The 25,634-nt window shown below is 46.2% G+C and overlaps 1 protein-coding gene across 1 annotated transcript in view; it reads left to right on the forward strand.

Moving 5' to 3' along the window:
* VOPP1 (VOPP1 WW domain binding protein) overlaps nucleotides 1-25,634 on the forward strand; it is a 112,771-nt gene that overhangs the window by 34,647 nt on the left and 52,490 nt on the right. Inside the window, exon 2 of the mRNA XM_044245678.1 lies at nucleotides 17,729-17,787. Coding sequence (XP_044101613.1) covers nucleotides 17,729-17,787 — 59 coding nt within the window. The remainder of the gene's footprint in view (nucleotides 1-17,728; nucleotides 17,788-25,634) is intronic.

A 25,634-nucleotide genomic window follows, 5' to 3' on the forward strand; every position in this document is an offset into this window, starting at 1 on the left:
GTCTCCTATCAGCTACTTTCAGTCTACTATCAGCCCTCTGAATTTTTATTTTCTAATTTATATACTCAGATACTTTGTTAAAAGTACACAGATCATACTAGACACAGTGTTCTGCATCTTGTTTCTTCTTTTTTTCTTAAGAGATATTACTTAGAGATATTTCTCTATCAATGTGTCTGAACCCACCGCATTCCCCTGAGAATTACAGAGTGCTCCTTTATGTGAATGACGATGACTCATTTAATCTGCTCTCTCTTGAAGGATGTGTAGGTAGTTTCTAGCTTTTTGCTGTTACACACAGTGCTCTGTGAAACTTCTGGACAAGTGTCTATCTCATGCTTTTCTGCAGGTTTGCATGAATGGATCATTATGTATGCCATTAAACCATGAAAGGTCATAGTTTACAGTGGTTTTCGGCTGGCTGTGGAGTTGTGCGGATTCTGATGGTAGTATGATTAATTGTATGTGGTTTGAGTGCAGCCTGGTAGGAAAACCTCATACTCAGATTTTGAGAAAATACTTGAGCTTTAATTATAAAAGGACTAAAATGGGGGCACCTGGGTGGCTCAGTCGTTAGGCATCTGCCTTCAGCTCAGGTCATGATCCCGGCGTTCTGGGATCAAGTCCTGTATTGGGCTTCCTGCTTAGCGGGGAGTCTGATTTCCCTCTCCTAGCCCTTCTACTGTGTTCCCTCTCTCTCCATGTCTCTCTCTGTCAGATAAATAAATAAAATCTTAAAAAGAAAAAGACCAAAATAGGGGCACCTGGGTGGCTAAGTCATTTGAACATCCAACTCTTGATTTTGGCACAGGTCGTGATCTCAGGGTTGTGAGATTGGGCCCTGTGTCCGACTCCATGCTAGGTGTGGGGCCTGCTTAAGATTCTCTCTCTCCCTTTCCTTATCTCCTTCCCCCTAACCCCCTCCCCCAAGTGTGCTCTCCCTCTCTTTAAAAAAAATACAAAAGGAAAGAAAGGAAAAGACCCAAATATATTGTCCATTTCATGGTGTTGAACTTATTCCTTGCATCTTTGTATTACTTTGGAGGCTGGATGGATCATGACTAAGTTTTTGGGCTTGGGGACAGGTGGAAGGAACAGTGTAGCTTGGTTAGAGAAGATAATTCCAAGCAGGAAACACGTAGCTGTCCAAAGTGCCGACTGCGTAAGAGATGGCATTGGTGAATAGCACCTACCTGTTCTGGTTTTGTAGTCCCAGACTTTTCAGTGGTTCATGTTCTAGAAACACTTTTCCAGTGAGCAGGTCCTGGAGACAGAATCTCTAGATGAGCAGTAAAAGTCTCCAACTGTTAGCAGCTGAAGAGAGAGGTGTCCTGAAGCCCGGGAGAGCTGAGGCAGCTGAGGGCCAGAGGAGGCAGAAGGCCTCGGGGCATGGCCGAGGCCGGAGCTGATGCCTGGGTCCGGCTGTGGAGCCTCCTTGCTCACTGTGAGCTGAGGTTTCCTCAGGGGGACCCTCACAGCCTCCTCATCAGCTTGTGGGGAGCAGCTGCGGAGAGCAGTGTCGGGTGTGGGCAGATCACTGCTCGGATGTATGCAGGTCTCCACCCCGGCTGGTACTGCCTTCGACATGTACTAGTACTTACCAAGTGGATTTTAGTAGAGTGAACTTTTGCAGATGGGTTGAGAATTGGATTTTCCTTTAAAGGCTTTGGGATAGTTAGAAGTGGGAAGATGTGGCAGCTGTTGGGAGATGACTGTTTCTTAATGGCTTGGGCAAGTTGGGCCAGGCCCATTTTTGATGCTTTTACAAACATTGTATCCTCATTGAATCCTTATAATACCATCAGTGAGGTAGATATTATTGTCTATATTTCAGTGAATGAGGATATATCTGGCGTTTTATTTGTGATCGTTCTGTAATTGGCTTCATTTGTGTGACCTGATCGATGGCAAGTAGCTGTGGGCCAGCTGCTAACTGCTCCTTTGCTTTGTGCCTGTCCCGGTAGCCGGTGCAGGGCTGAACCGAACACAGGATACTCTCACGCGTGCTGATGGTTGGATGGAAGCCTGACTCAAAGTTTGAGCTTCAGAAAGGAGAACATCATAGGGCGTGTTGTATGTTATCTTCCCAGAAACTCAAATGTGGCATTAACTTTGTCCGACTTAAGTGCCTCTACTTGCTCAAAAGTGTGAAAGCTGTGGACACCTTGGTGCCCCAGTCGGTGAAGCACCTCCTGGTTTTGGCTCGGGTCATGATCTCAGTCAGGGTCCTGGGATTGAGTCCCGCGTTGAGGGGCTCACACTCAGTGGGGAGTCTGCCTGAGGGTTTCTCTCCCTCTGCCCCTTCCCTTGCTTGCTTGTGTGTGCTCTCTCTCTCTCTCTCAAATAATAAATCCTTAAAAAAAAAAAAAAAAAAAGGCTTAGTAGCTGTTCTGACTGGGTTTGGTTCACATAGATTTTCTCTTGGTAAAAACAGCCCTGTGTATTATATGTGAGCTAAGGCCCATCTGACTGAGAGGAGAGAATTCATTGAGACATTTGGCTCCGTTTTCATGCCATAGCTGAGTTCTGTGGGTTTGGCCTGAGGAAACCAGCAGAAGCCGTCAGAGCAGAGCAGACAGTGTCAGAGCCAACCACGAGCAGCCTTCCCCTCCATGGAAGTCCCACTCGGTCTGGAGGAGGGGATCTTCAAGGCCTGCCTGCTTTGATAATTAGGGTCAGTTGAAGAAGCCTTTATTAACCATCTGCATTCAGTCCACTGCCAACCTCTTCCCTCCAGAAGCTTCTGACTGGAGTTTCTGCCGAACCTTCCAGATTTCTTAGACATAACTTTAAATCTGGTTCTGCTGCCTGGCAGGCCCCTCCTTCCTCCTTCCCCCAGTTCTGCTGCAAGAGCTGTGGATTCACACTGTCTGAGTTTCATTCTGTTCACTTTCTGTTAACATTCTGGGTAGTTAGGGTGAGTTTCCCGTCCCGCTGAGAGGGAGGCTGGTGCCTGTGATAATCCAGGTGGGCTTGGGCACGCTTTCCCTGTGGCCCATGCCCTGCCCCTGTTACCCCTCAGCCCAGTGTTCCTCGACCACCTGTGCTTTGTTTTTCCATCCGTTTTACTCTGATTTTCATCGCTCTTTCCCTTTTTACCTTCATGAAAACATTGAGAGACAGTATGGCATTTTTTTCATCTTTGTTTCCCTCAGCCCTCCGCCCGCATGAGGTGCTTTCTAATTCTCTGTCCTTGTTACATGAAATCTTGCCTGGCTGGGTCTTCGTTGGAAAGCAGGCAGGACCAGTTTCCAAACTAACGTCTGTTTGGTCAAAGCAAATTAAAACTTGTGAGCAGGAAGAGGAAGAGGCAAGCATTTCCTGGGCTCCTACCCTGGGCCAGAATCTGGAGCTGACAGGTGAACAAGGCAGGGCCCCCGAACTTCCGAGGCTCCTGGTCTGCGGGAGAAGAGGCCACACACTGTGCAAGTGGGCAGGCAAAGGTGTGACACAGTGCACCCTCACCAGGGAGAGAGCGCAGGCTCTTGGAGACGGCCTCACGCTGGCTCTGGGACGGCAGCCACAAAGGGACAGTCCCTTTCTTTTCTTTTTTTTTTTAAAGATTTTATGTATTTATTTGACAGAGAGAAATCACAAGTAGATGGAGAGGCAGGCAGAGAGAGAGAGGGAAGCAGGCTCCCTGCTGAGCAGAGAGCCCGATGCGGGACTCGATCCCAGGACCCTGAGATCATGACCTGAGCCGAAGGCAGCGGCTTAACCCACTGAGCCACCCAGGCGCTCCGGGACCGTCCCTTTCTGATCGGATCATGGGACAGGACAGCATGTACAGGGTATGCCTCCTGGCTCAGCAGCCTGCCCATTCATACATTTTAGGACCAAATGAGAAGATAACGCACATGAAAATCCTTGAATGCCTAAGTGCTTATTGTTTTACTAAATTTCAGTCATAGTCCCAAGCAGAGTAGGTAGCATCTCCTTTTCTGGAAGTTCAGGAAGTTTTCATCTAAACCCCCATGATGGAAACCCCAGGGAGAGAGCACTGCAGGTGGAGAAGTCTAGATGTGCCCTCAGGAGCTTTGGTGGGGGTGGGGTGGGGGGGGAGGTGGAAGGCGGCTGAGGTCAGAACAGAGGCAAGCGCGCTGGGAATCAGGGGGCTTGGCCAGGTGAAGGCAGGACCTTCCCTGTGAGTCTAGAGTTCAGTCTGCCGGTGAGGCATTTTGGGGGTTCTGACAGAAGCTGTGCTGTAGGAGCCCCACCACTTCTGTGTGTGTGACAGAGCCCTGTGCAGGGTAAAACTGTACAGAAGACAGCGGTCTGTGACCTCACGGAGGAAAAATGACGGGAGCTGTAATGAGTGGGGACTCTATACTGCGGAGCGAGGACTTGATGTGCTGTGCCCGGTTCTCTTGGGTTGTCTTCGACAGAGCGAGGTGTAGCCCCGTGAGTGTTATTAAGTCCCGTGAGAAGGGAGGGAGGCGAGGACAGTGTCCGCAGCCACTCAGTGTGGAGTGCCATGCGGGCTGCTGAGGCCGTCTGCCTAGCCTGGAGTCTAGCCTGGAGTCAGCCCTCCTGTCTCTGCTGGTCTCTGCCTGCCCCTCCTCATCCTCCACCTCCCCCACAGGCAAGCATCCATGCTCTTCCCCCTCATCTCCTGGCCTCCAGAGCCGCCCAGGAGAGACGTGCTGGGGAGGGAGCGGGCTCAGTACGCAGCAGACATGCTGTGGTGGAGAGCGAGTGGCGTGGCGCTGTTCTTAGAAGCAGGAAGCCAGGGGTGTGGGGTTAGGCAGATGCTCTCTGCTCTGCTTGTCTGATTCTCACAGTCCTGCGGGCATGTGGTCCAGATGCCAGGTGGCAGCTGGAAAAAGGTCCCTGGCTTGTAACGGAGCCCGGCACAGCAGACACCTGCACCAGATCTACCCCGGAGAAACGTGGGGGTCGTTGGGTCAGAAACGGTGTAACTGCAGAGTGAGCTCAAGAGCAGAAACCCAGTCCTCGGAAATATTGAACTTTGGGCTCCGAAGGCTGGAGACAGAGATGCCTCCCACCAGGGTAAACCCAGGGCAGCCCCGGGTCTCAGACACAGCTGCTTACCCTGGGGAGTGAGAACGGGCACACGCTGCTGGTGACCGTCACAGGACGTGCACGTGCCAAGACCAGGGGTTAGAGAATTACACAGGAGAAATGAAGCCAAGCCAGACCAGTGGAATTTAGATATTCGACCTAGAAAACCCCAAAAACGTCTGTCTTCTACACGTCTGTAGAATGAGTTCTGCCATCTGCTTTGCATCTGCTTTTCTCGCTATGCTACTGCGTCATGTTCCTGTTCTTTCTCCATCCCCCCGCCGATCCCCTGAAAACCCCACACAAAATTATTTCCATCATAGATTAAAAAAAAAAAAACAAAACCCAGGACACAGTGATAGCTATTAGAAATGATAGCTGACAGAGTTAGGAGACAGAGCTATAAAAACTCTGCTGGGATTCTTCCAGAAGTGTCGTGTTTGGGATGGAATGCCATTGCTGTCTGTAACATTTAAAGAGTTGTTTTCCTTTTAGACAGAGTTCTGCCATTCTCCTTCCTCTTTTCACTTGTCCCCACCCCCACCCCACGTAGTACTCAGCAGGAGAAAGGTAAGGAAGAAAATTCTGGAAGGATTACCGGCACCTAAAAACAGAGGATCAAGAGGGTGAGGTCAAAGCGCTGGACACATGAATCGAGTGTAGTGGCAAGTTAGAGGTATGCAAGGCAGGTCCCCCAGACCACCCCCCCAGGGGCTGTGTCGGGGGCGAATTGTCTTTCATTCTTTAAGCACGGGTATTAAGTACCCTGTGTGGACAAAGCAGTGTGGCTGCCTTAGGGAACCAAACATGGGTTTCGCTGATACGTGCCTGCCTTTGTGTTTCGGAGAATAAGGGGGCAGTGAGCCCCAGTGGACAGCCGGTTACTGAACTCAGTGTGCCTGCAGAGGACAAGTCCAGAGTGTGTAAATGGTGGGTCAGGCCATATTGGGGGTGGCCCCAGGGTTCTCCTGCATTCAGGCTTAGGAAGAAATTCACATGGCATTTGAGAACTGAAGGGCGAGTTGCTGTTGGGTAAAATTGCAGTGGGTGCTGGGGGTAGATGTGGGGCTGCACTGGTAACAAGACCCAGGGAACAACGGTGTGGGCTTTCTGGGGGCAAAGAATGGGCTGGAGATGCTTGGCAGGATATGAGACGTATGTTGTACTGCCTTTTGAATGTTTGAATGTGGGCGACCCCACGGTTCAGCTTCTCACCGTGTTTAGCCAAATCGCAGCTCTTTTTCGGCTCTTCTGCTCCTTACTTAGAATCCAGAGTTGGAGCAGTTTGGATGCTCTCAGAGAATCCAACATGCTTTTCTACAGGGAGACTAGAACACAGCCCAAGTTAGGAGCCTGTATTTACCTTTTGGCATTTTGCTCTTGAAGCTGCTGTGCTTATTAATCTTTCCAGGGGTTTCTGGCAACAGAAGAGAAGAAGCTGATATTTTTTCATTAGTCTGGTGGTTAAGTTTTGGGTCTGCTGGCAAGGATTTAGGCCCAACTGGAGGAGAGTGGTGTTTTCAGTTTATGTCTGTTACCCATTTGGGGGACACTATATGGTGTGGTTGGGGAGGCCTCGCTAGGCTTTCTCAGTCACTTCCTGTGCCATGTAGCACCCAAGCAGGGCACCCACACTGGAGATCAGGTGGTTGCCAAACCGGTCTGTTGCCCTTCTCATAACATAGCTCTCGTCCTCCACAGTCACACTGAAAGGTGTGGCCCTCCTGGACTAGGCCCTGAGGGAGAGCATCCAAAGGTTTCATCTCTGCACTGTTCTTTTTTTTTTTTTTTAGAGTTGGGCCCGTAACTAAGGTTGATTATATTCATTCATTGCCAGCAAATAACAGTAACTCTACTATTTCCATCTGTTATCACTGCTTTCAGACTATTCTAAATAAATCTCCCAGTCATCAGGTTTTGAATGAATGATGTTTCGTGGCATTTGGAAAATTTGTCACATAGACTTTTTTGGCTGCAGCTTGTGTGTTCACTTTTTTGCTGTTCTGGGCTATAAAGTAGCACCTCTGAGTATTTCTAGCAGCTGAGAACACTTCGTGAGCGGGAAAGTGGTTGGTTTGCCCCCTGGATAGGCTTAGGGCTCCTTAGGTTTGTGATTGTTCGTGGCCGGTTGGCCCAGTCTGGACAGCGTTGCTTAGTGCTTGTGTCCTTTATTCTGCTCTTGGGGATGCAGTAAATGATAGTGCTGAGACTTGTGGGGGTTCTAACATATAATTTCTAATAAGTCTGGAAGTTTATTTTGGGAGGATGGAAGTGGGGTCCTTCATGCAGTTTCAGTCGTCATTTTAGTCTTCCTCTAGGCAATGAAACCGTGCCTGAAATAAATCTCACTCTGGCTCCCTGTGAGAGATGTGACAGACATAACAAAGCCTGGGATTATGAATTATTGTGACACAGAAAATTGCGGCATCTGCACACTGCCAGAAAAACGTGCACAGACGTTAGAAACCTGCAGACTTTGTTCAGACCCCAACTTTCTGCTCATCTCTTGTGTAACCTGTGTCACACAGGTGACCTGCTCATCTCCTGTGTGACCTTAAGTCACTTGTCTGAGACCTTCATTTACTCGGCTATAAGTACCTACGTAGCTGCCTAACTCTCAGGGTTGTTATGCTGTTCAGTGAGATTTTATATGACGAGTACCTGGAGGATAATAGGCGTTGCATAAATGGCACCTAGAGTGAAAAGTTGCTCTGCCTCGTTAGTCATTAGGGAAATGCCAGCCAGAGCCACAGCAGGATACTGGTAACATATCAGACGGTTGAGATCACAAAGACAGGTAACAGCAACTGTTGGTGAGGATGTGGAGGAACTAGAGTTCTCACACCGCAGGTGGGAATGGAAGCCTGCTCAGCTGCCCAGGAAGACAGTGTGGGGGTTCCTCAAGAAGCTGAACACAGAGTCACCCTGTAGCCTGACACTTCTACTCCTGGGAGATGGACCCAAGAAATAAAGATATATGTCCACAGAAAGATCTGCATGCAAAATTCACAATAGCCCGAACAAGGAAATAAGCAAGATGAATGGATAAACAAAATGGGGCGTATCATTCAATGGTATAGTATTCAGCCCTAACAATGAGTGAACTGCTGATCTAATTCACAACTAGCTGGACAGAATCTTGACATAAAGGGCTACAGGCTTATGATTTCATGTAATTGGACCTTGTAGAAAAGGCAAGACAAAGCTAAAGGACTGATCGGTGCGGCCTGGTGCTGGGATGGGAGCTAGAATTGACTGCAGAAGGAAAAGAGAGAACATCCTGGGGTGATGGAAATGTTCTAGAACTGGATTATGGTGTTGAAGGCACAAGGTAGAAAGATTTCTAAAAACTCATCAAACTGCATTGAAAATGGGTGACTTTTGTGGTTTGTGATACTGTGATTTATACTAAGAAATACATATTTGGTTTTCATCCTAGTGAAGTCATCCTAATGACTTGACTTTTGGAAAAGCATCTGAGGTTGGGGGAGCTGGTTGATTGGGGAACCAACCATATGGTGAGAGGGTTGGAATTTTCAGGCCTTCCCCTGATTCCTCCCAGGAGGGGAAAGGGGCCGGGGGTTGAATGATTCACCAGTGGTTGATGATTTAATCACTAATTCCTATGTGATGAAGATTCAATAAAAACCCAAAGGACTGGGTTCAGAGACCTTCTGGGTTGGTGAACACGTGGAGATTTGGAGACAGTGGTGTGTTCAGAGAGGGCATGGGAAATCTTTCACACTTCTTATCTTGCCCTGTGCATCTCTTCCATCTGGCTGTTCCTGAATTCTATCTTTTTATAATAAATCAGCGATTTGGTGGGTGAAATGTTCTATGGGGCATTACAGCAAATGGAACCTAAGAAGGGGGTTGTGGGAACCTCTGGTCCATTGCCAGTAGATCAGAAACCCAGGTGACAAGGGGGGAGGGAGAGAATGGGCACTCCTGTAGGACTGAGCCCTTAGCCTGTGTGATCTAATGTTGTCTCCTGGTACATAGTGTCAGAACTGATTTAAACTGGAGGACGTCCAGCTGGTGTCACAGAGTTACTTGGAGGAGTGGGGAAAACACCCACACATGGGGTATCAGAAGTGTTGTGAGTATGGTAGTCATGGGAGAGTAACAGAAACATGAGTGTAAGTTTTCCAACATAATGGTATATAAATCAAACCTCATATAGAGGTAGAACTTGGATCTCATGACTGTCTCATGATTATACTTTGTTGATAACGGTTTTTTGAAAAGCATGGTTTTTAGAACTCTTGTGTTGAAATGGCATGACTAGGAATGCCTGTGTGCCTAAGTGTTTTGAGTCTTTTAGTGGATCCCATATTTTAAACCAGTTTAGGACTCAAATGCCCTTTGCATCATGCCACAACAGCTTCTGATGATTGTTAGAAGAGTTTAAGGTTCAAGTAAAGAGATTTTTGCAAAGTAACCCAAAAGAAATCACACTGTCCCAAAATAACATTATAAATTTAGGCTTGTATTGTCCCATTTTCCCCACAAATACTCTTTGTTTTTACATTGTTCAAATTAAATGTATGTAGTGTGTTTTAAAATGACTGGGTGAAATGTGCATTTTTCATGATGTTAAACTTTTTTATAAATACAGTTTTAATTGCTGACTGTATGAGTGTTTATTTCATACACCCTTCTTTGGAGATAGGTCTGTGCATCTCAGCTCCTTCCACAGTTTGTCTATTGTGGACATTGCTGCTGTGAACATTGGGGTACAGGTGCCCCTTCTTTACACCTTGTATATTATTTTCCACAAACCTTGTTCATCTATTACTTTTTATTTAATTAGTAGTAGGATAATGTTTGCTTTGTTAACCAATTATATTTCCTCATTTAAGTGTCTCTTTATGTCCACTCTCCACTTGTTTTTGGTCTGTAAGTGATCTACTATTTATTTATTTATTATTTAAGATTTTATTTATTTGGAAGAGAGTGCGAGAGATAGCGAGAGAGAGAGAGAGAGTATGAGCAGGGGAGAGAGGGAGAAGTAGGCTCCCCACTGAGCAAGGAGTCCGATGTGGGGCTCCATCCCAGGACTCTGGGATCCTGACCTGAGCTAGAGGGAGACACTTAATTGACTGAGCCAGCCAGGTGCCCAAGTGATCTGCTTTTTAAAGTAAAATTTAACAAATTTAGAAACAAAATGTTCCATACAAAAGTTACATAGAGGAAGCTTGGAAATTTGATTACCAAATTGAGTAATGAAAAAAACCCTCTCTAATGCCACCAAGAACATAATTTACTGTCATTACTTTGGCATATGTCTTTACATATTACTTCCTTTCTGCTGTGGTATAAAACAACTATATGCTACCCCAGTTATGCTATTTTATTGGCTTTATTTTTCTGAGCAAAGTGCTCTCATACAATTATATATTTTTCTAGAATCTGATGGTATATGCCTACTAAGGTCTCTTTTGGATGTATTATAATTTTGTTAACCAAACCTTAATTTTGGTGCATTTCAAGGTTTTTTTTAATTATTATTTAAATTCATTTAGCCCAATATAGTGCATCATTAGTTTCAGATGTAGTGTTCAGTGATTATTCAGTTGCAAAGAACACCCAGTGCCCATCACATCACATGCCCTCCTCAGTGCCCATCACCCAGCTACCCCATCCTCCCGTTCACTCCCCTCCAGCAACCTTCAATTTGTTTCCCCTAGCTAAGAGTATCTCATGGTTTGTCTCCCTCTCTGATTTCTTCCCATTCAGTTTTCTCTCCCTTCCCCTATGATCCTCTGCTCTATTTCTTACATTCCACATATGAATGAAATTATATGATAATTGTCTTTCTGTGATTAACTTACTTCACTCAGAATAATACCCTCTCATTCCATCCCTGTTGACGTAAATAGTAGGTATTCATCCTTTCTGAACACTCAGTAATTTTCTTTATGTCTTTATCCATTCATCTCTCTCGGCTCCTTCCACAGTTTGGCTCTTGTGGACACTGCTGCTGTGAACATTGGGGTGGGTGCGTGTGCCCCTTCTTTTCACTACATCTGTATCTTTGGGGTAAATACTCAGTAAGGCAATTGCTGGGCCATAGGGTAGCTCTATATTTTAACTTTTTGAGGAATCTCCACACTGTTTTCCACAATGGCTGCACCAGCTTCCATTCCCATCAGCAGTGTAAGAGGGTTCCTGTTCTTCGCATCCTCACCAACATCTGTTGTTTCCTGTCTTGTTAATTTTAACTGTTCTAACTGGTAAAAAGTGGTATCTCATTTTGGTTTCAATTTGTATTTTCCTGATGACAAGTGATGTGGAGCATTTTTTCATGTGTCTGTTTGCCATTTGTAAGTCTTCTTTGGAGATAGGTCTGTGTGCATGTCTTCTGCCCACTTCTTGACTAGATTCTTTGTTTTTTGGGTGTTGAGTTTGAGAAGTTCTTTATAGATCTTGGATACCAGCCCTTTATCTGATATGTCATTTGCAAATATCTTCTCCTATTCCATAGGTTGCCTTTCAGTTTTGTGGACTATTTCCTTTGCTGTGCAGAAGCTTTTTATCTTGACAAAGTCCCAATAGTTCATTTTTGCTTTTGTTTCCCTTGCCTTTAGGGATGTGTCTTGCAAGAAGTTGCTGTGGCCGAGGTCAAAGAACTTACTACTGCCTGTGTTCTTCTCTAGGATTTTGATGGATTCCTGTCTCATGTTGAGTTCTTTCATCCATTTTGAGTTTATCTTTGTGTATGGTATAAGAGAATGGTCAAGTTCCATTCTTCTGCATGTGACTGTCCAATTTTCCCAGCACCATTTATTGAAGTGACTGTCTTTTTCCACTGGATATTCTTTCTTGCTTTGTAAAAGATTAGTTGACCTAAAGTTGAGGGTCCATTTCTGGGCTCTCTGTCTGTTCCATTGATCTGCGTATCTGTTTTTGTGCCAGTACCATGCTGTCGTGGTGATCACAGCTTGTTAATGTAGCTTGAGGTTAGGCATTGTGATGCTGCCAACTTTGGTTTTCTTTTTCAGCATTCCCCTGGCGATTTGGGGCCTTTTGTGGTTCTATACACATTTTAGGATTTTTTGTTCCAGCTCTGTGAAAAATGTCGATGGTGTTTTGATGGGGATTGCCTTGAATGTGTAGATTGCTCTGGGGAGAACATTTCAAGGTTTTTGGATACATATTGAAAAATTGTCTTCCTGTGACATAATATTCCCAACGCTATTATGTGGTATGTTTTTTTCCCTTATGCCCTCATCAGCAGTTGATACCAGTTGGTTTTTTTTTTTTTTAACAATTTAAAAAAGCTAAAACCATACCATTATAATTTACATTTATAAATTACATTTAGTTTGTTAGTAGTGAATTTTATCTCTTAAAATAGCTTTATTGACTGTTCAGGTTTCTTCTTTGAAGAATTGTATCTTTTTTTTTTTTTTGCTATTGGGATTTTTTATCTTTTTCTTATTGAATTATATAAGCTCTTATATTTTCTGCTATTATCTGCCTTTTAATTTTGGTTATTGATTAGTTTTCATTTCCTGGAGATGAGGATTTTTACTTACTTGCATTAAGGTTACAGGCTTAATTAAGCTCCCCTACCATTCTTCTTCTAGCAGATAAATCTAACAAAGAGTCTTTATTCAGAATAAGTTATGAGAGTCCACAAAATTTTCCCAGGGATATGCAGCTGGGCCTGATTTGTGTCTTATAGTCTACATGCCCCTAGAATCTTTAAGATATTAATAGACAGTGCTGCACCTTTAATGATTATTTGCTGGCAATATAGGAATGTCTGTTTGGTTTCTTCTATAAGACACTAGAGGATCTTTAATTTCTGTTGTTTAAAAAGTTTCTCAGCTTTCTTTCCTTTAATAAATGATGCTCATGAGAAAACTCATACTCTTATTTCTTTAAAAAAAAAAAAATCAAGGTTCCTTGGAGATGAGACGTTCTGTAAAAGACAATGTCCGTTCGCCAGAGGATTCAGTAATTAGCACTTGGGAAGTTGAGTAAAATTCCATTACAGGAATTTTTTCTCCTGTTTTCCTCCAGCGTGTTTACTCCTGTTTATTATTTGAAATGTAGAGACCTTGCTGTAATTACCCGTTGCTGCCTTGTCTGGACTTCAGCAAGGACTCTCCCTGCCCTCTGCCTCTGTCCCTGGTCCTGAGCAGCAACCCCTCCAGCACCCAGGAGGCTCCCTTTGTTCAGAGTCTGTGGGGCGTGTCAGTGTCCGCTCTAATTGGGCTGGAGCTGAATGCGGCCGCGATCCTGGGGCGTGTGTGGAGTTCAGCCTTGATAGATGGGAAGGCAGCACCGAAGCGCGGCAGGACATCCTTCCCCTTTGACAAAGAGAGTCATCAAGTTGATCCTCCCAGGGCCTTCCTACCATTTTGAAGCGAGTCGTGGACTTATTTGCCCAGGACACACTTAGTGAAATAAGCTTAAAAAAAAAAGGAAAGAAAGAAAAACCCTTGCTTTCCAGGTGGCAGTGGGATTCGTTCCGTTAGTGAAGCACCAGGTCCCCAGTTTGCTATTCATGTAGAGATCCTGCTCCACCCCCCTTTGAACAGAAGAGAAAGGGTGGAATTTTGATAAAATCCAGTGTTTCGAATCCTTTAGTCCCTTAACTCTTCACTCGCATGTGCCCCAAAGTCACAGGCAGCTTCGTTTTCCTCAGAGTCGCCCGTTTTGTTATTGTGGTGAACCCGTCTTTTACCTTGGTTAGGAAAGGATGCGCCGTTTTATTAAACAGTGACTTTTGGGGCCTCCCGTATTCAGCACAGATGGGTGTAGGGTAATTTATGTCAGTGTGAGGATTACTGTTGGGGATTAGCAAGGATTTGTTCCTTGGGCTTATTTAGATCCTGGCTGAGTGTGGATGACTATATTTAGGAGAGCTCAGCTACATTTATAAATATCCGAGTCCTTGAATAATAGATCACTGGGATTCTTCCCTGACTACAGATGTCTCATGAGCCTTTCCAGGCTAAATCTTAGATTACCCTCATTTGAGTTACTCCTTGAAATATGTGTTTCCTCACAATCCTGCATATTCTGCTGCTTTGTTAATAGTTTGTAAATTGTTGCTATTCCTTATGATCTCTTGAGAAGTACAGGGTTATGCTTATTACTACTTTCATTGTCCCCGTGGAAGGAATATTACACTATGAGTGCATCGAGGGCCTACTGTTTACCCAGACTCCTAGAGCATGCTGGCTGTGGAACTGCCCGGTCAGTAACAGAGCAGCTGACCCGGACTTTCCTAACAGATATATTTTGTTTCAGTAGATGGTCAGTCCTCAAAAACCCATGATAGCATCATGTCAGTAACTATGATAGAATGGGTGGGCCTATTTTTGGGGTGGACCTAACCCTGAATTTTTTTTTTCTTAGTTTATATACTTAAAATTTTTTTTTAGAGAAGGGCTTATTTATTTTAGGGTGATTTTGGAAAACTTTCCTTGCAAATGTAAGGTACTAAATACATAGAAGTCGCCTCTCAAGAGGCTCGGAAGCACTGCTTCTCTTTGATGGTAGGCGATCACAGGAAAATGAGTCTTGGAAGTCATCTGTTGCAGGGAATTAAGAAAGCTTGATTCAGGACACACATTTAGAGATAGAATTGTTGGCTGGGCCTGAGACTCGGTGAACTCTACCCTGGTCTGGCCAGGCACTCGAGGCATTCAATCGCAGTTACTTCATAAAGCCATCTTACAAATTCAGCACAGAAGGGAGTCTGTCCTGTTTTCAAAACAAAAAGTCTGAGGTCCAGACTGACTGGCACCATGGCTGGTCCGTTCTCAGCATGAGAACCCAGCTCTCTAGGTTTTGATTCATCTCTCTTCTGTGGGACGGATCCGTCCATACCCCTTGACTTGGGTGTTTTTTCCAGTGGACCCTAGCACGGTGCCTTTCTTTTGCCTGTCCCCCTACCACCCCTCTGCTTGCTCATGAGGTCCCTTCTGAGAGTTTGGGAATGCTCCGGAAACCCCTCCTTACTCATCCCTCACAAACTCCCATTTTGACCATATGGCCAAAGCTCCGGCTCTCTGGCTCTGCCCTGAATACTGGTGCTTTTGCTAGATTTGGGGATTGGGATTGATAGGGCTTGGCGGTAGACTTCCACTTGGCAGAACCTGGCTCTCAGCCCCGGGTGGTTTGTAGCAGGGATCTTCCTGTCCACCTCCTGTCCTAGGAACCTAATCTTCAGTCTTAACGTCGTGCTCTTGGTTGGCGTGCAAGCTGACTTTGACACCTGGGGTTCAGTTCACAAGCATTTAGTGAAGGAAAGGCTCAACGTGAAAATTCCCAGGACTTCATAGCCCTTGTTCAGTGTTCTCAGTTGGCTAATGAAATATGTGACTCTGTGTTCTTCCTGTTATCTAGCTATAAAATGGAATAATACCCCATTTTACCTTTGGTGAAGTATATGGGTGTGTTATTACAGTGTTAACATTCCTTACAAGAAGGCTGTTGTAAAAGTCCAGGTACCAAAAATAATGCGAAGTTGCCTGGACATTTGCGCATTTCAGACTAATTTCAAGTAAGGATAAAATGAAACTATGTTTTAATGGTAGGTAGCTCCGTTCTAAAGGTATTTTCTCTTCTGTTCAGGAAGTGTGGCCATAAAATTTTCCTTTTTTTTTTTTTTTTTTAAAGATATTGTTCAGATGTGTTTGAGAGAGAGAGTGGGTGCGAGAGAGCTCAAGCGGGGGAGGGGGGGACGGCAGAGAGAGTGAAGCAGGCTCCCCACGAGAGTGTCTGGGAGTTATGCTGTCTGTAATGATTCAGAGCTTTAATAGATCCTGTTGTAGTTCTGAAGCTCATACCTGCTCCCATGGATTCCCACAGATCGCATACACGCCTCTGTGTATGTCACAGACCACCACCACGCAGGCAGCTGGGCTCTGGGCTCAGAGAGCACTGCCTTTCCCAGAGTCGGTCAGCCTGTTCATGGCAGATCTGGGAGCAGGCCCCCGTGTCTTGGTCGGCTTCTCTTTTCTGCTGTCCTGTAGTCATAGGACAGTTTGGGGAGAGTTGAGTGTGTAGGGCAGAGAATGTGTGCCTATCTCCAGTAGTGACAGAGAATGAAGAAAAACATTTAATATGCTACCTGGAAGAACGACCTGGTTTCTCAGCTTATAATAGAGGACTCTAGTGGAATGGATTGTAATTTAGGGCAGAGACCTGAAATTGCTCTTCCTTGCCAAAATAAATTCATTGCTTCGGCTGTCTGAACTTCATTTCTTGAACTGGGCAGGAACTAACGGTCTAAATTAAACTCATTTTCCATTAATAAAACTGGGTCACTTCAGGCTGCCCGAGTGTGCTTCTGAGGGTCCTGAAGCTCATTTTAACAAACGCAGTGTTTCCCGCTCTTTGCCTAACCCATCTGATTTAGCCAGTATAACACATAGCATTTGCTTTCACCTTTCCCTTGGCACTCTGCTCGAGAGTTGGGGTCTGCTTCTGAAACTTCCTTAGAGCTGTCGGGAAGACCGTTGCAAGAGGGCATTGCCATATATCTGCTAGGGCCAGGAAAGGCAGAGGAAGGCTACCCTCGGGGAGAGAGGGCGGAGTGAGACAGTTAGTCCCTGCCTTGCCCAAAGAAGACGTGTTTTCATGATGCCTCTCCTTGTTTTCATGCTGGTAGCTTTGCACTATGAATATTTTGACCCTATTGTTTATACATAGGGTCCAGTGAACTGGATCATGAATGTGGGGCATCATGAATTAAAGAAAAAATGATAGCACAAGCTGAAGAATTGTAGACAAATTTTGTTCAGGTCCATGAGAGTGTTTCTGCTTGGAGCTCTCACTCAGTGCTTGGCCCACGTTCTCTCGGTTGCTGGAGGTGTGTAAGGTAGTCCAGCAAGGTCACATTACTGCTCTGCCCTCCATTATGACAAGTGTCAGACTTCCTTGGAAAGCACTGGGGAGGCTCCTATTACCTGTTATCCTTCCGTGTCCTTCTCCTCGGATGCTCCACCCCGGGAACGAGGGCAGGGGGCGCCACTATTGCTGGCAAGTGAATCCTGATTTACAAAATCTGGCAGCTGTGGAGCCCCACCAGGAGATCAATGATTTGAATGTGGCCTTTGGAATACATTGGAATATGAAGATCTAGAAATGTTAAAACTGGGAAATACCTTTCAAAAATGACGGTTGGGGGAAATGGGGATATCTGTAATACTTTATTTTTAGCTTATCTTAAATATTTGAAGTATGGTACCATATGAATTTTTAAAAATGGATTGTCTTCAGTTTACTTTTTTAATGAATTGATCATGCCCATATATTTAGGGATATAAAGGCTAGAAAAATTATAGGGAAATAGATGTAAAATTAGCAAAATTAAAAAAATCATTGTGGGGACGCCTGGGTGGCTCATTTGGTTAAAAGACTGCCTTCGGCGCTGGTCATGATCTCAGGGTCCTGGGATGGAGTCCCACATCAGTCTCCCTACTCAGTGGGGAGCCTGCTTCTCCTTCTCCCTCTGTCCCTCCCACTGCTTGTGCTCTCTTTCTCTCTCAAATAAATAAAATCTTTTTTTTAAAAGAAAGTCATCATGGGGGTGGATCTCCCTCTAATCCTTTGTTTCCCCTAACCCTCTGCTTTTCACACTTCAGGGTATATTAATTCATCCATCCTTGTGCCTTTTTGTCAGATCTTCTTAACAATATGCAGACAACTTTCACTGATAAAGTTTTTCTTCTATTTTCAGTGCACAGAGGCCAAAAAACATTGCTGGTATTTTGAAGGACTCTATCCAACATATTATATGTAAGTATTTGCATTTCTGTGTGGGTTTGATTCTGTGGTCATGTCTTTCTCTGGGCATTATTTCTTTCATAGGACATAGGACTGGTTATGGGATGGGGAAAACTCAGTTTGCAGAGGCCTTTGCCCTTGGTTTCACCTGCCTCTCCTCATGAACGTGCAGGCAACCTTTATAAGGACACTCAGCTGGCTCAGACCGCTTCCTCTGAGGACTGCACGAAATGCCAGGCACTTTGTTTTGGGAGACAGGTCCACTCAGACATAATTGGTCAAAGAGGGCAAGATGTCTGAGCAGGACCGGAGTAAAACTGATTTATACAAATTTTCCTAGGCAAAGGGAATAAGTATAGGGGGAGTATGATTCTGAACTTGAGCTGCATAGGGCAAAGTCCTTAGGTCAGTTACTGTGAGTGTGTGTGTGTGTGTGTGTATGTATGTGTGTGTGTGTTGGCCGTGATCAGAAAGACAACCTGGCCCTGGGCCCCTCCCTAGTCAGGGGCAGTCAGCCTTTCATGGCTGTTGGCTAGAGCAGCTTATGATTCTTCCTGTGCCTGGGCCCCTGCCAGTGTTGCTCTAATTAAAGCATTATTGTGTTTTACCCTTATTGTTTTATGAGTGTGTGTGTTTTTTAGATGTTGGCTGAGTTAGCCACTGGCTGTGCTGCACCACCTGCCTAGGGATCAGGTTAACTCTCCAGGTTATCAATTATTATTTTTATCATGTTTTGTAGTTCCATAGGTTTTGAGAGGAATGACCGAAATCAGATTTTTCTGAAACGGTTATTTTTGGTAGTTAATTTTGTAAAACATGCAATCTTTCAGTAATATATATAATCGTATTAGAGCAGAAACACTGTATATTTTAGCATATAGGGAGATAGGACAGGAAATACATAATAGTAGCAAAGAATGTTATTTCTTAATTGGCCAAGAGGTACATTTTTATTACCTGCCATTCTTGTGGAATTTCTGATCTGAAAGAGACCAGTATAGGAGGAGAAATGTTGCCTGCCTGGGAATGGGACATACCAACAAGCAGGGTCCTTAATGCCCCACATTGCAGGAGTCCTGGCAGAAGGCCTCTGCAGCGGCAAAAAGACAAAACCCACTTGGGAAATAAAGCAGCAGCATAGGGGCTTTAATTACAGAGTTGTCAGCCTGAATAAACATGGCTCTGAGAGAGCATGGAGATAAAATATTTTGGTTCTTGGGATAATGGATATTCCTTGATAAACTTTAGTTATTTTTTTAGAGAGAGTTTTGTGCCACCAGGAGGCATTGGAAAGGAGGAGAGAGGGAGAGGGAGAACCCTAAGTAGCACAGAGCCCGCCATGAGGCTCGATCATAGGACCCGAACCCAAATCCAGAGTTGGACACTTAACCAGCCAGACCACCCAGGCGCCCCTGAAAACAGACTTTTGTCAAATTGTCTTGTAGACGAGCTGATGAATCATTTCCTGGTGGTTTTTAAAAAATATTTATTTATTTATTTGGGAGGGAGAGAGAGAAAGAGAATGCGTTCAGGTGAGCATGTGGGGGGGGGGACCAGGAGAACAGAGTGGGAGAGAGGGAAACTCTCAAGCGACTCCCTGCTGAGCATGAAGCCTGAGGCAGGCTCGGGCTCAGGACCCCGAGATCATGACATGAGCCGACATCGAGAGGTGGTCAGGAACCCACTGAGCCACCTGGTGCTCCCATTTCTTGGTCTTTGAGAGTTTGGGAGGTGGAGGTCATTGCTGTTCTTGGGTTTACTTGTTTTTTGTTCCTTTATTTATTTACTTACTCCCTCCATATTTGGAAAAGGTTTTTGTATCAAAGGAGAACACAGAGATAAGCCCTGTCCTGTCTTTAGTGTGGTTTGTCTGCTGATTTTGTTTCTTCTCTCGTCTCTTTACCAGGGGTGGAGGGGGTTCTAAAAATTAGAAAGGAAACTCACTCTATTACTCCAGTGCTGAAGCTCATATAAAAGGTAATAATAGTAACATTGAGAATCTTTTTTAATATATATATTTTTTCTCCAATTTATTTATTTTCAGAAAAACAGTATTCATTATTTTTTCACCATACCCAGTGCTCCATGCAAGCTGTGCCCTCTATAATACCCACCACCTGGTACCCCAACCTCCCACCCAGATTGTTTTTCAGAGTCCATAGTCTCTCATGGTTCACCTCCCCTTCCAATTTACCCAAAAGCACATACCCTCCCCAATGTAACATTGAGAATTTACTATAGCCCCTGACATGAGTTAATTTCATTTAACCCACAGCTGTTTGAAAGCCCCAACCACAACACTATGACTTTCTTTTTTAATTGCGGGGAAACTCACATAACAGAAGTCCCCGTTTCGAAGGGGACAGTTCAGCTGCGTATCGTCCATCCACACATGGTGAATCATGGCCTCTGTCCATTTCCACACACTGCAGCCAGGCCATGCCACTCTTCACCGGCCTTTGGACCCGATTCCCGGTTAGCTCCCCCATGGAATGTGAGCGTGAGTGTTGACCTGGGCGTGTGGCATGGGACCTGTGACGTGCTCAGCACTGAAATCGTGCGTAAACACACATACCCCAAGGCCACGTGCCTCTCCTCGGTGTGCACACGGGGTCAGTTCCTCCACAAGCTGCGCTTGTCACAGTCCTGCGCCTGCGACGAGTTTCCCCACGGAGGCTCTCCTCGCTGCTTTCCATCCAGTGGGGCTGCTGAAGGACACAAGGAGTGAGGGGACGTGGTGTAGACGAATTCTCCTCTGTCCAAACTTCTGCTGCTCAAGGACCGGTGTGCTACGGGCCAGATGACAGGCCCAGGAAGATCACAGTCCCAACCAGAAGCACTTGGGACTGCGGAGGACACTGGCAGCAGCCCTGTTGCTCCCCAGAGCCAGCTCTCTCGGGGTCTCCAGGGAGACAGTGGTGCAGGTCAAGGTGACTTGTATCTGGCTTGAGCTCATGCTCACTTGTAGCCTGGATGTCGAGATCCAGCATCCAGGCCAGTGCTCTCCGGTCTCCATGCTGGAGAACCAGACCTGCCTCACGACACAGGTTTAGCGCACAGGAAGCTCTAGGGGCTGCGATGGCCGCGCCTCGTTCGTTCAGTCCCCAGACGCTCGGGGAGTGTCAGCGGACGCCGCTGTTGCCGGGAGACGGTGGCGTGGGTCGGGGAAGGTGCCTGTGCTCCCGGGAGCTGCAGTGTAATAACATGTGACTGAGCAGTTGTTTTCGAAGCACCTTTAACATTAAATTTAAATCCCAGGAGTTAACAGATCTCACCTTCAAAATATACTTCTGGTGTGTTCTGCCTCTCATTGCTGCATAGGAGCCTTCAAAATAGGGAATTTCTTAAAGAGGCGTTGACTCCAGATGATGTCTTCTTATTCTGTGACAGGATTTTTTTTCCCCTGCAGAAAATATATTCCAAATGATTCCTCTGTTTTGTGCCTATAATTTTTCGTGGAATGCATTAGGGAGAGAACATCTAGTTTGCAAACTTGTTTTAGAGATTTTACTCGTACATTTGAAATCTGATTTCATGTCTCTCACCAGAAATCCCATATGGTACTCCTACTTTTCCTGCTTCTCTGTATGTTCCTAAATTTTATTCCAGCATTAAAGTTACCAAGCTAATAGAGGTTAATTTTTTAAGATAATTAGGCTTCCTCTATAGCTACCTAGATGTACAAAATTACCACTGCCTGTTTGGATTTCTTTATGCTAAATTATCTTTCTCTCACTGCCTTCTCCCTTCAGTCAATTTTTAAAATTTCTTTCATTGGTTTCTTTTCTTTTCTTTTTTTTGACTCTCTTGAGCTGGAAGCCTGCATACGTATGTGTACAAACAAAATATTCTCCTTGTTTTTGAAGAAAAAGTCCCTTTGAAATCCAAACAGAGGAACAACACATGTTTCAAAAATTTTTTTTTCCTTTTCCCCTACCCTTTACTCTGCTACCTTTCTTATCTACAGGCTGCCCTTTCAAAAGCCTTTCATTAAAACGTGTTTTTTTGACTTTGGTTCGGAGCTTCCTAGTATCTCCTCCTAGCAACAGTAGGATTTAAAAATAGCTGGGTGGTCACGTGGCTTCACCAAATCCCGTTCCTTCACTTTCATTCTCCTCTTAAATCGTTCTTCTACCAAGGACTTGCTCATTCAACAACCCCCTTTGTCTGCAGGGCCTAGAACAGCGTGTGAGCTGCGGGAGGCCCGAGAGGAGAAGATAAGAGAAGGGCCCTGCCAAGGAGCCTGTCCTGGGGCCACGGCAGACACAGGGCCACAGGGATCTGAAGGAGCACTCTCTCCTCCCTGTTTGTGTGGAGGCCAGAAAGCACTGCAGGCAAAGCCAGCTCACCGTGCACCGCCTGTTGGCTGCAGAAAGTGCTAAGCTCCTTGTGCCTTGACAGGTGACAGGGGGCTGCTGTCCGGCTCAGGTAGTGCGCCTAGTGCTTCTGAGTGTGCGGGGGATGGGGGGGGGCAGCCAGGCAGTGCAGGGGAGGTGGGCTGGGCTCACCGGCCCTCATCTGTTCAGCAGCTCGGCCGATCAGTCCCACTAGAAAGTGGCTGTGGCGATGGTGACTGCCGTACTCAGCTGTGGTCAGGGTAGACACTGCTGTGCATGTCCCTAACATGTGTGTCACTAATGTGTGGTGGCATTATGCCTCAGAGGGGCTCGGGGTCTGTGTGCATAGATGACCAGGTGGGACCCCTAACTTTATATCCCAGGATTGCCACCCCAGAGGGACAGGAGGACTGGGTGAGTTTGGCTCACTGTGGGGCATGCTTTTGGTGACCTTCCCCACCTGGCTCCAGTACCCGGAGGTTGGCACAGGGGGCCCTTGGTGCCTGAGTGGGTAGCGCCCGGGCCGTAACTCACCCCTTCCTGGGCAGGAGATGGTGGGGGGCTGCTGCAGACGAGGAGCAGTGTCTCCCCTCTCTATGAGAAATGGCATCCTTTCTGCTAAGATTTGCAGCCTGAGGCTTGTCCCAGAGGCTCTCCGGCCGGCAGCCGCCATCCGTGAACGGATGTGTATCTTTGAGGGCGGAGGTGGGAGACAGCTTAGGAGGCAGAAGCAAGTGGAACACGTTCCAGTGCTGAGTCTGTGGTGGGGACACAGATGGGTGAGTTTTCAAGGGTGGGGCCGGGGACTTAGAGGCCTTCTCCAAAGTTGACAGCAGTGGGACAGCCTCATATGGAGGGTTGGCAGGACCTCCTAGCCCCGGCTCGCCCTTCAGGGGTCCCCAGGATGCACCCATGTTTCCATGTCTCCCTCAGACCAAGACAGAACAGAGTGTGTCCCTGAGTTTTCCCAGACCGCAGCCGACACAGGGCCCTCCACGACGTCAGGGGAATTGTGAGGGAATTACTGATAATTCAAAGACTAAAAATGACAACAGCTGACATGAGTGCTTATCCCGTGTGGTGCCCTTTCTAAGCTCATTATATGTGTGACCGCCTCCAGAAAGCTTCTGATAGTGGCCTCTCTACCTTTATCTCTGTTTCAGCTGAGGGACGTGTGTCCCTCTCTGGTCCTTTGGTACCACGTGCCATCATCAGACTCACTGTTGCCAGAGTAAACCATCCGTTGTCTCCTCCTGAGACCAGGAGTCTGTTGAGGACAGAGGTCTGTCTAGCAGGCTTTCTTGTCTCTGTGCTGACACAGGGCCTGACACAGAAGGCATTCAGTGCATTAAGGAACCACAGCAAACGGTGGCCTCCGGAGAAGGCAGGAGTGAGTCACCGCCACTCTTCAGTGATGGAAGACGTTTTAGGGACTGGAAGTCAAGACTTTCTCTAGTCCTGCTCTGCCATTAGGTTGCTGTGTGATCAGCGACAAATCTGCTAACCTTTCTGGGTCCCAGTTTCCTATGCTAGGTAGGCTGCAAGGTCTCATCCTGCTCATTCTGGGACACCCCGCGCTGTCTGTGCACAATAACGTCGAGCATAGGGAGTAAAAGATGAATGACCGATTGCACTTATGAATTGTGGCGGAAGCAAGCCTGCAGACGTGGGCTGGATTTCAGCTCATTAAGGGTCCGCCCTTCTTGCCAAATACAAAACAACCACCTAATATTTTCTTTCAAAGGAATGAGTCATCTTTCTTCCGTGGGTCTCAGTATTGACATGGCAGTAGGAAGAAGATGTTAATCACGCGGTCAGCCAGTGGGATGGATCTAGGAGCCGTGGCTACTCACTGTTTCAGATTTTGGGGTTCATAAGGCATCTTCCTTGGTGCTGAGCTGAAGCTTTTTGATAGGTACATGGGTGTTAATTCGGACAATGACTTTTTTCTTTTCTTTTTTTTTTTTTTTAAGATTTTATTTATTTTATTTGACAGAGATCACAAGTAGGCAGAGAGGCAGGCAGAGAGAGAGGAGGGGAAGCAGGCTCCCTGCTGAGCAGAGAGTCCGATGTGGGGCTCCATCCCAGCACTCTGGGACCATGACCTGAGCCGAAGGCAGAGGCTTTAACCCACTGAGCCACCCAGGTGCCCCAGGACAATGACTTTTTTCCTTGGATTTTAAATAAGCCTGAGAAAACTGTGATTTATGTGCACATTTCCTGGTCTATGTGAATAGAAATGAATCTAGTTATTCTTTCCAGAAAATCGAGGTTAGGTTAGAAGTGGGTTGTGTCTTCTTAACTAGACCTGTGGTTTTGAAGTGAGATAACCTAGTGGCCCTCTGGAGAGCTGGCAGGTGAGAGAGGTTTGACCCCAAAGATGGTCCTTGATTTATCTATATTTTCTTAGACTACTAAGGAAATCTTAAAATCATTCCTACCTAGTTTTACAAATAAAATAACTGGCATGAGGAGAGAGTAGGGCATTCACCCAGGCCTGTAGCTTTGTCAAGGGCCTTTTGCATTTGGTCGCATCTGTGACTACCAAATGGCTAGAACAGAGATGCAGAGCATTTGAATTCTAGATGTTCCATTGATTACTTACTTTAGCTTTGGGTTCAGATCTAAGTACCACTGAAGGAGAGAGTGTGGGAAAGTTTCTCACAAGTCAGCCCCACTGAGACTGGAGGGAGTCCGCACCAGGCCTCCTCGAAGAAGAGAATGGAAGGGAGCATACGGATGGAAAGTGTTTTGGCCAAATACAAAAAGGAAGACTGGCTACATGATTGATAACAGGAGAGTGGCCATCCGGGTCACGCGTTAAATCTTCTAACATCTACTGAGTACCTGCTGTTTCCACACCACCACTAAAGGAGGAGGGAGTGAGGGGAGGGACAGTGGGAAGGGAAGATGAGGGAGCCAGGACCTGCCGTCCAGGAGTTCACCGTCCATGGCTTAACAGGCAGCGACGTGTGCCCAGCTCCGCGCAGCTCGGGCAGAGGCCGTTCCTTCCAATACTGCTCTTTCCTTGCTCTTGATTTTGGCTGGGCCATTTTCAGGCCCTATTCCTGAGTCTCCCACTGGAGTGTGGCAGCTTCTTTTAAAGCACTCACATTACCCTTGTTTATTGTATCTCTCCGGGTGCATTTTTCTGTTGTGAATAATTAATGGTGTGAGTGGATGGAGTGTTTCTTGCCGACGTCAGACCAACAGCCCAGAAAACAGGCTTTGTAGAGCCAGAGCCAGGCCCGGCTGGGCCACCTTACCCACCTTCTAGAGTTGGAAGCGCCACAGTCAGTTCCAGTGGCTCCGAAACACACGGCCACCTCTGCTGATTAGGAGGTACTGCCCCTCCCTGTTCTGTTGTCAGACCCCAAGTCTTTTGGAGAGCTCCCTCTCTGCCAGGTCAGCTGGGCTCCACGTGCCCTGCTCTCTTCCCTGCAGCACTGGAAATTTGAGGGATGTGCAGAGTGGGAAGGGGTGGTGGGGGTGGGGAGCAGCGCTCTTCCCTCCCTGTGCATT

This window comes from Neovison vison, chromosome 4 (genome assembly GCF_020171115.1).
Source record: "Neovison vison isolate M4711 chromosome 4, ASM_NN_V1, whole genome shotgun sequence".
NCBI classification, from domain to species: Eukaryota; Metazoa; Chordata; class Mammalia; order Carnivora; family Mustelidae; genus Neogale; species Neogale vison.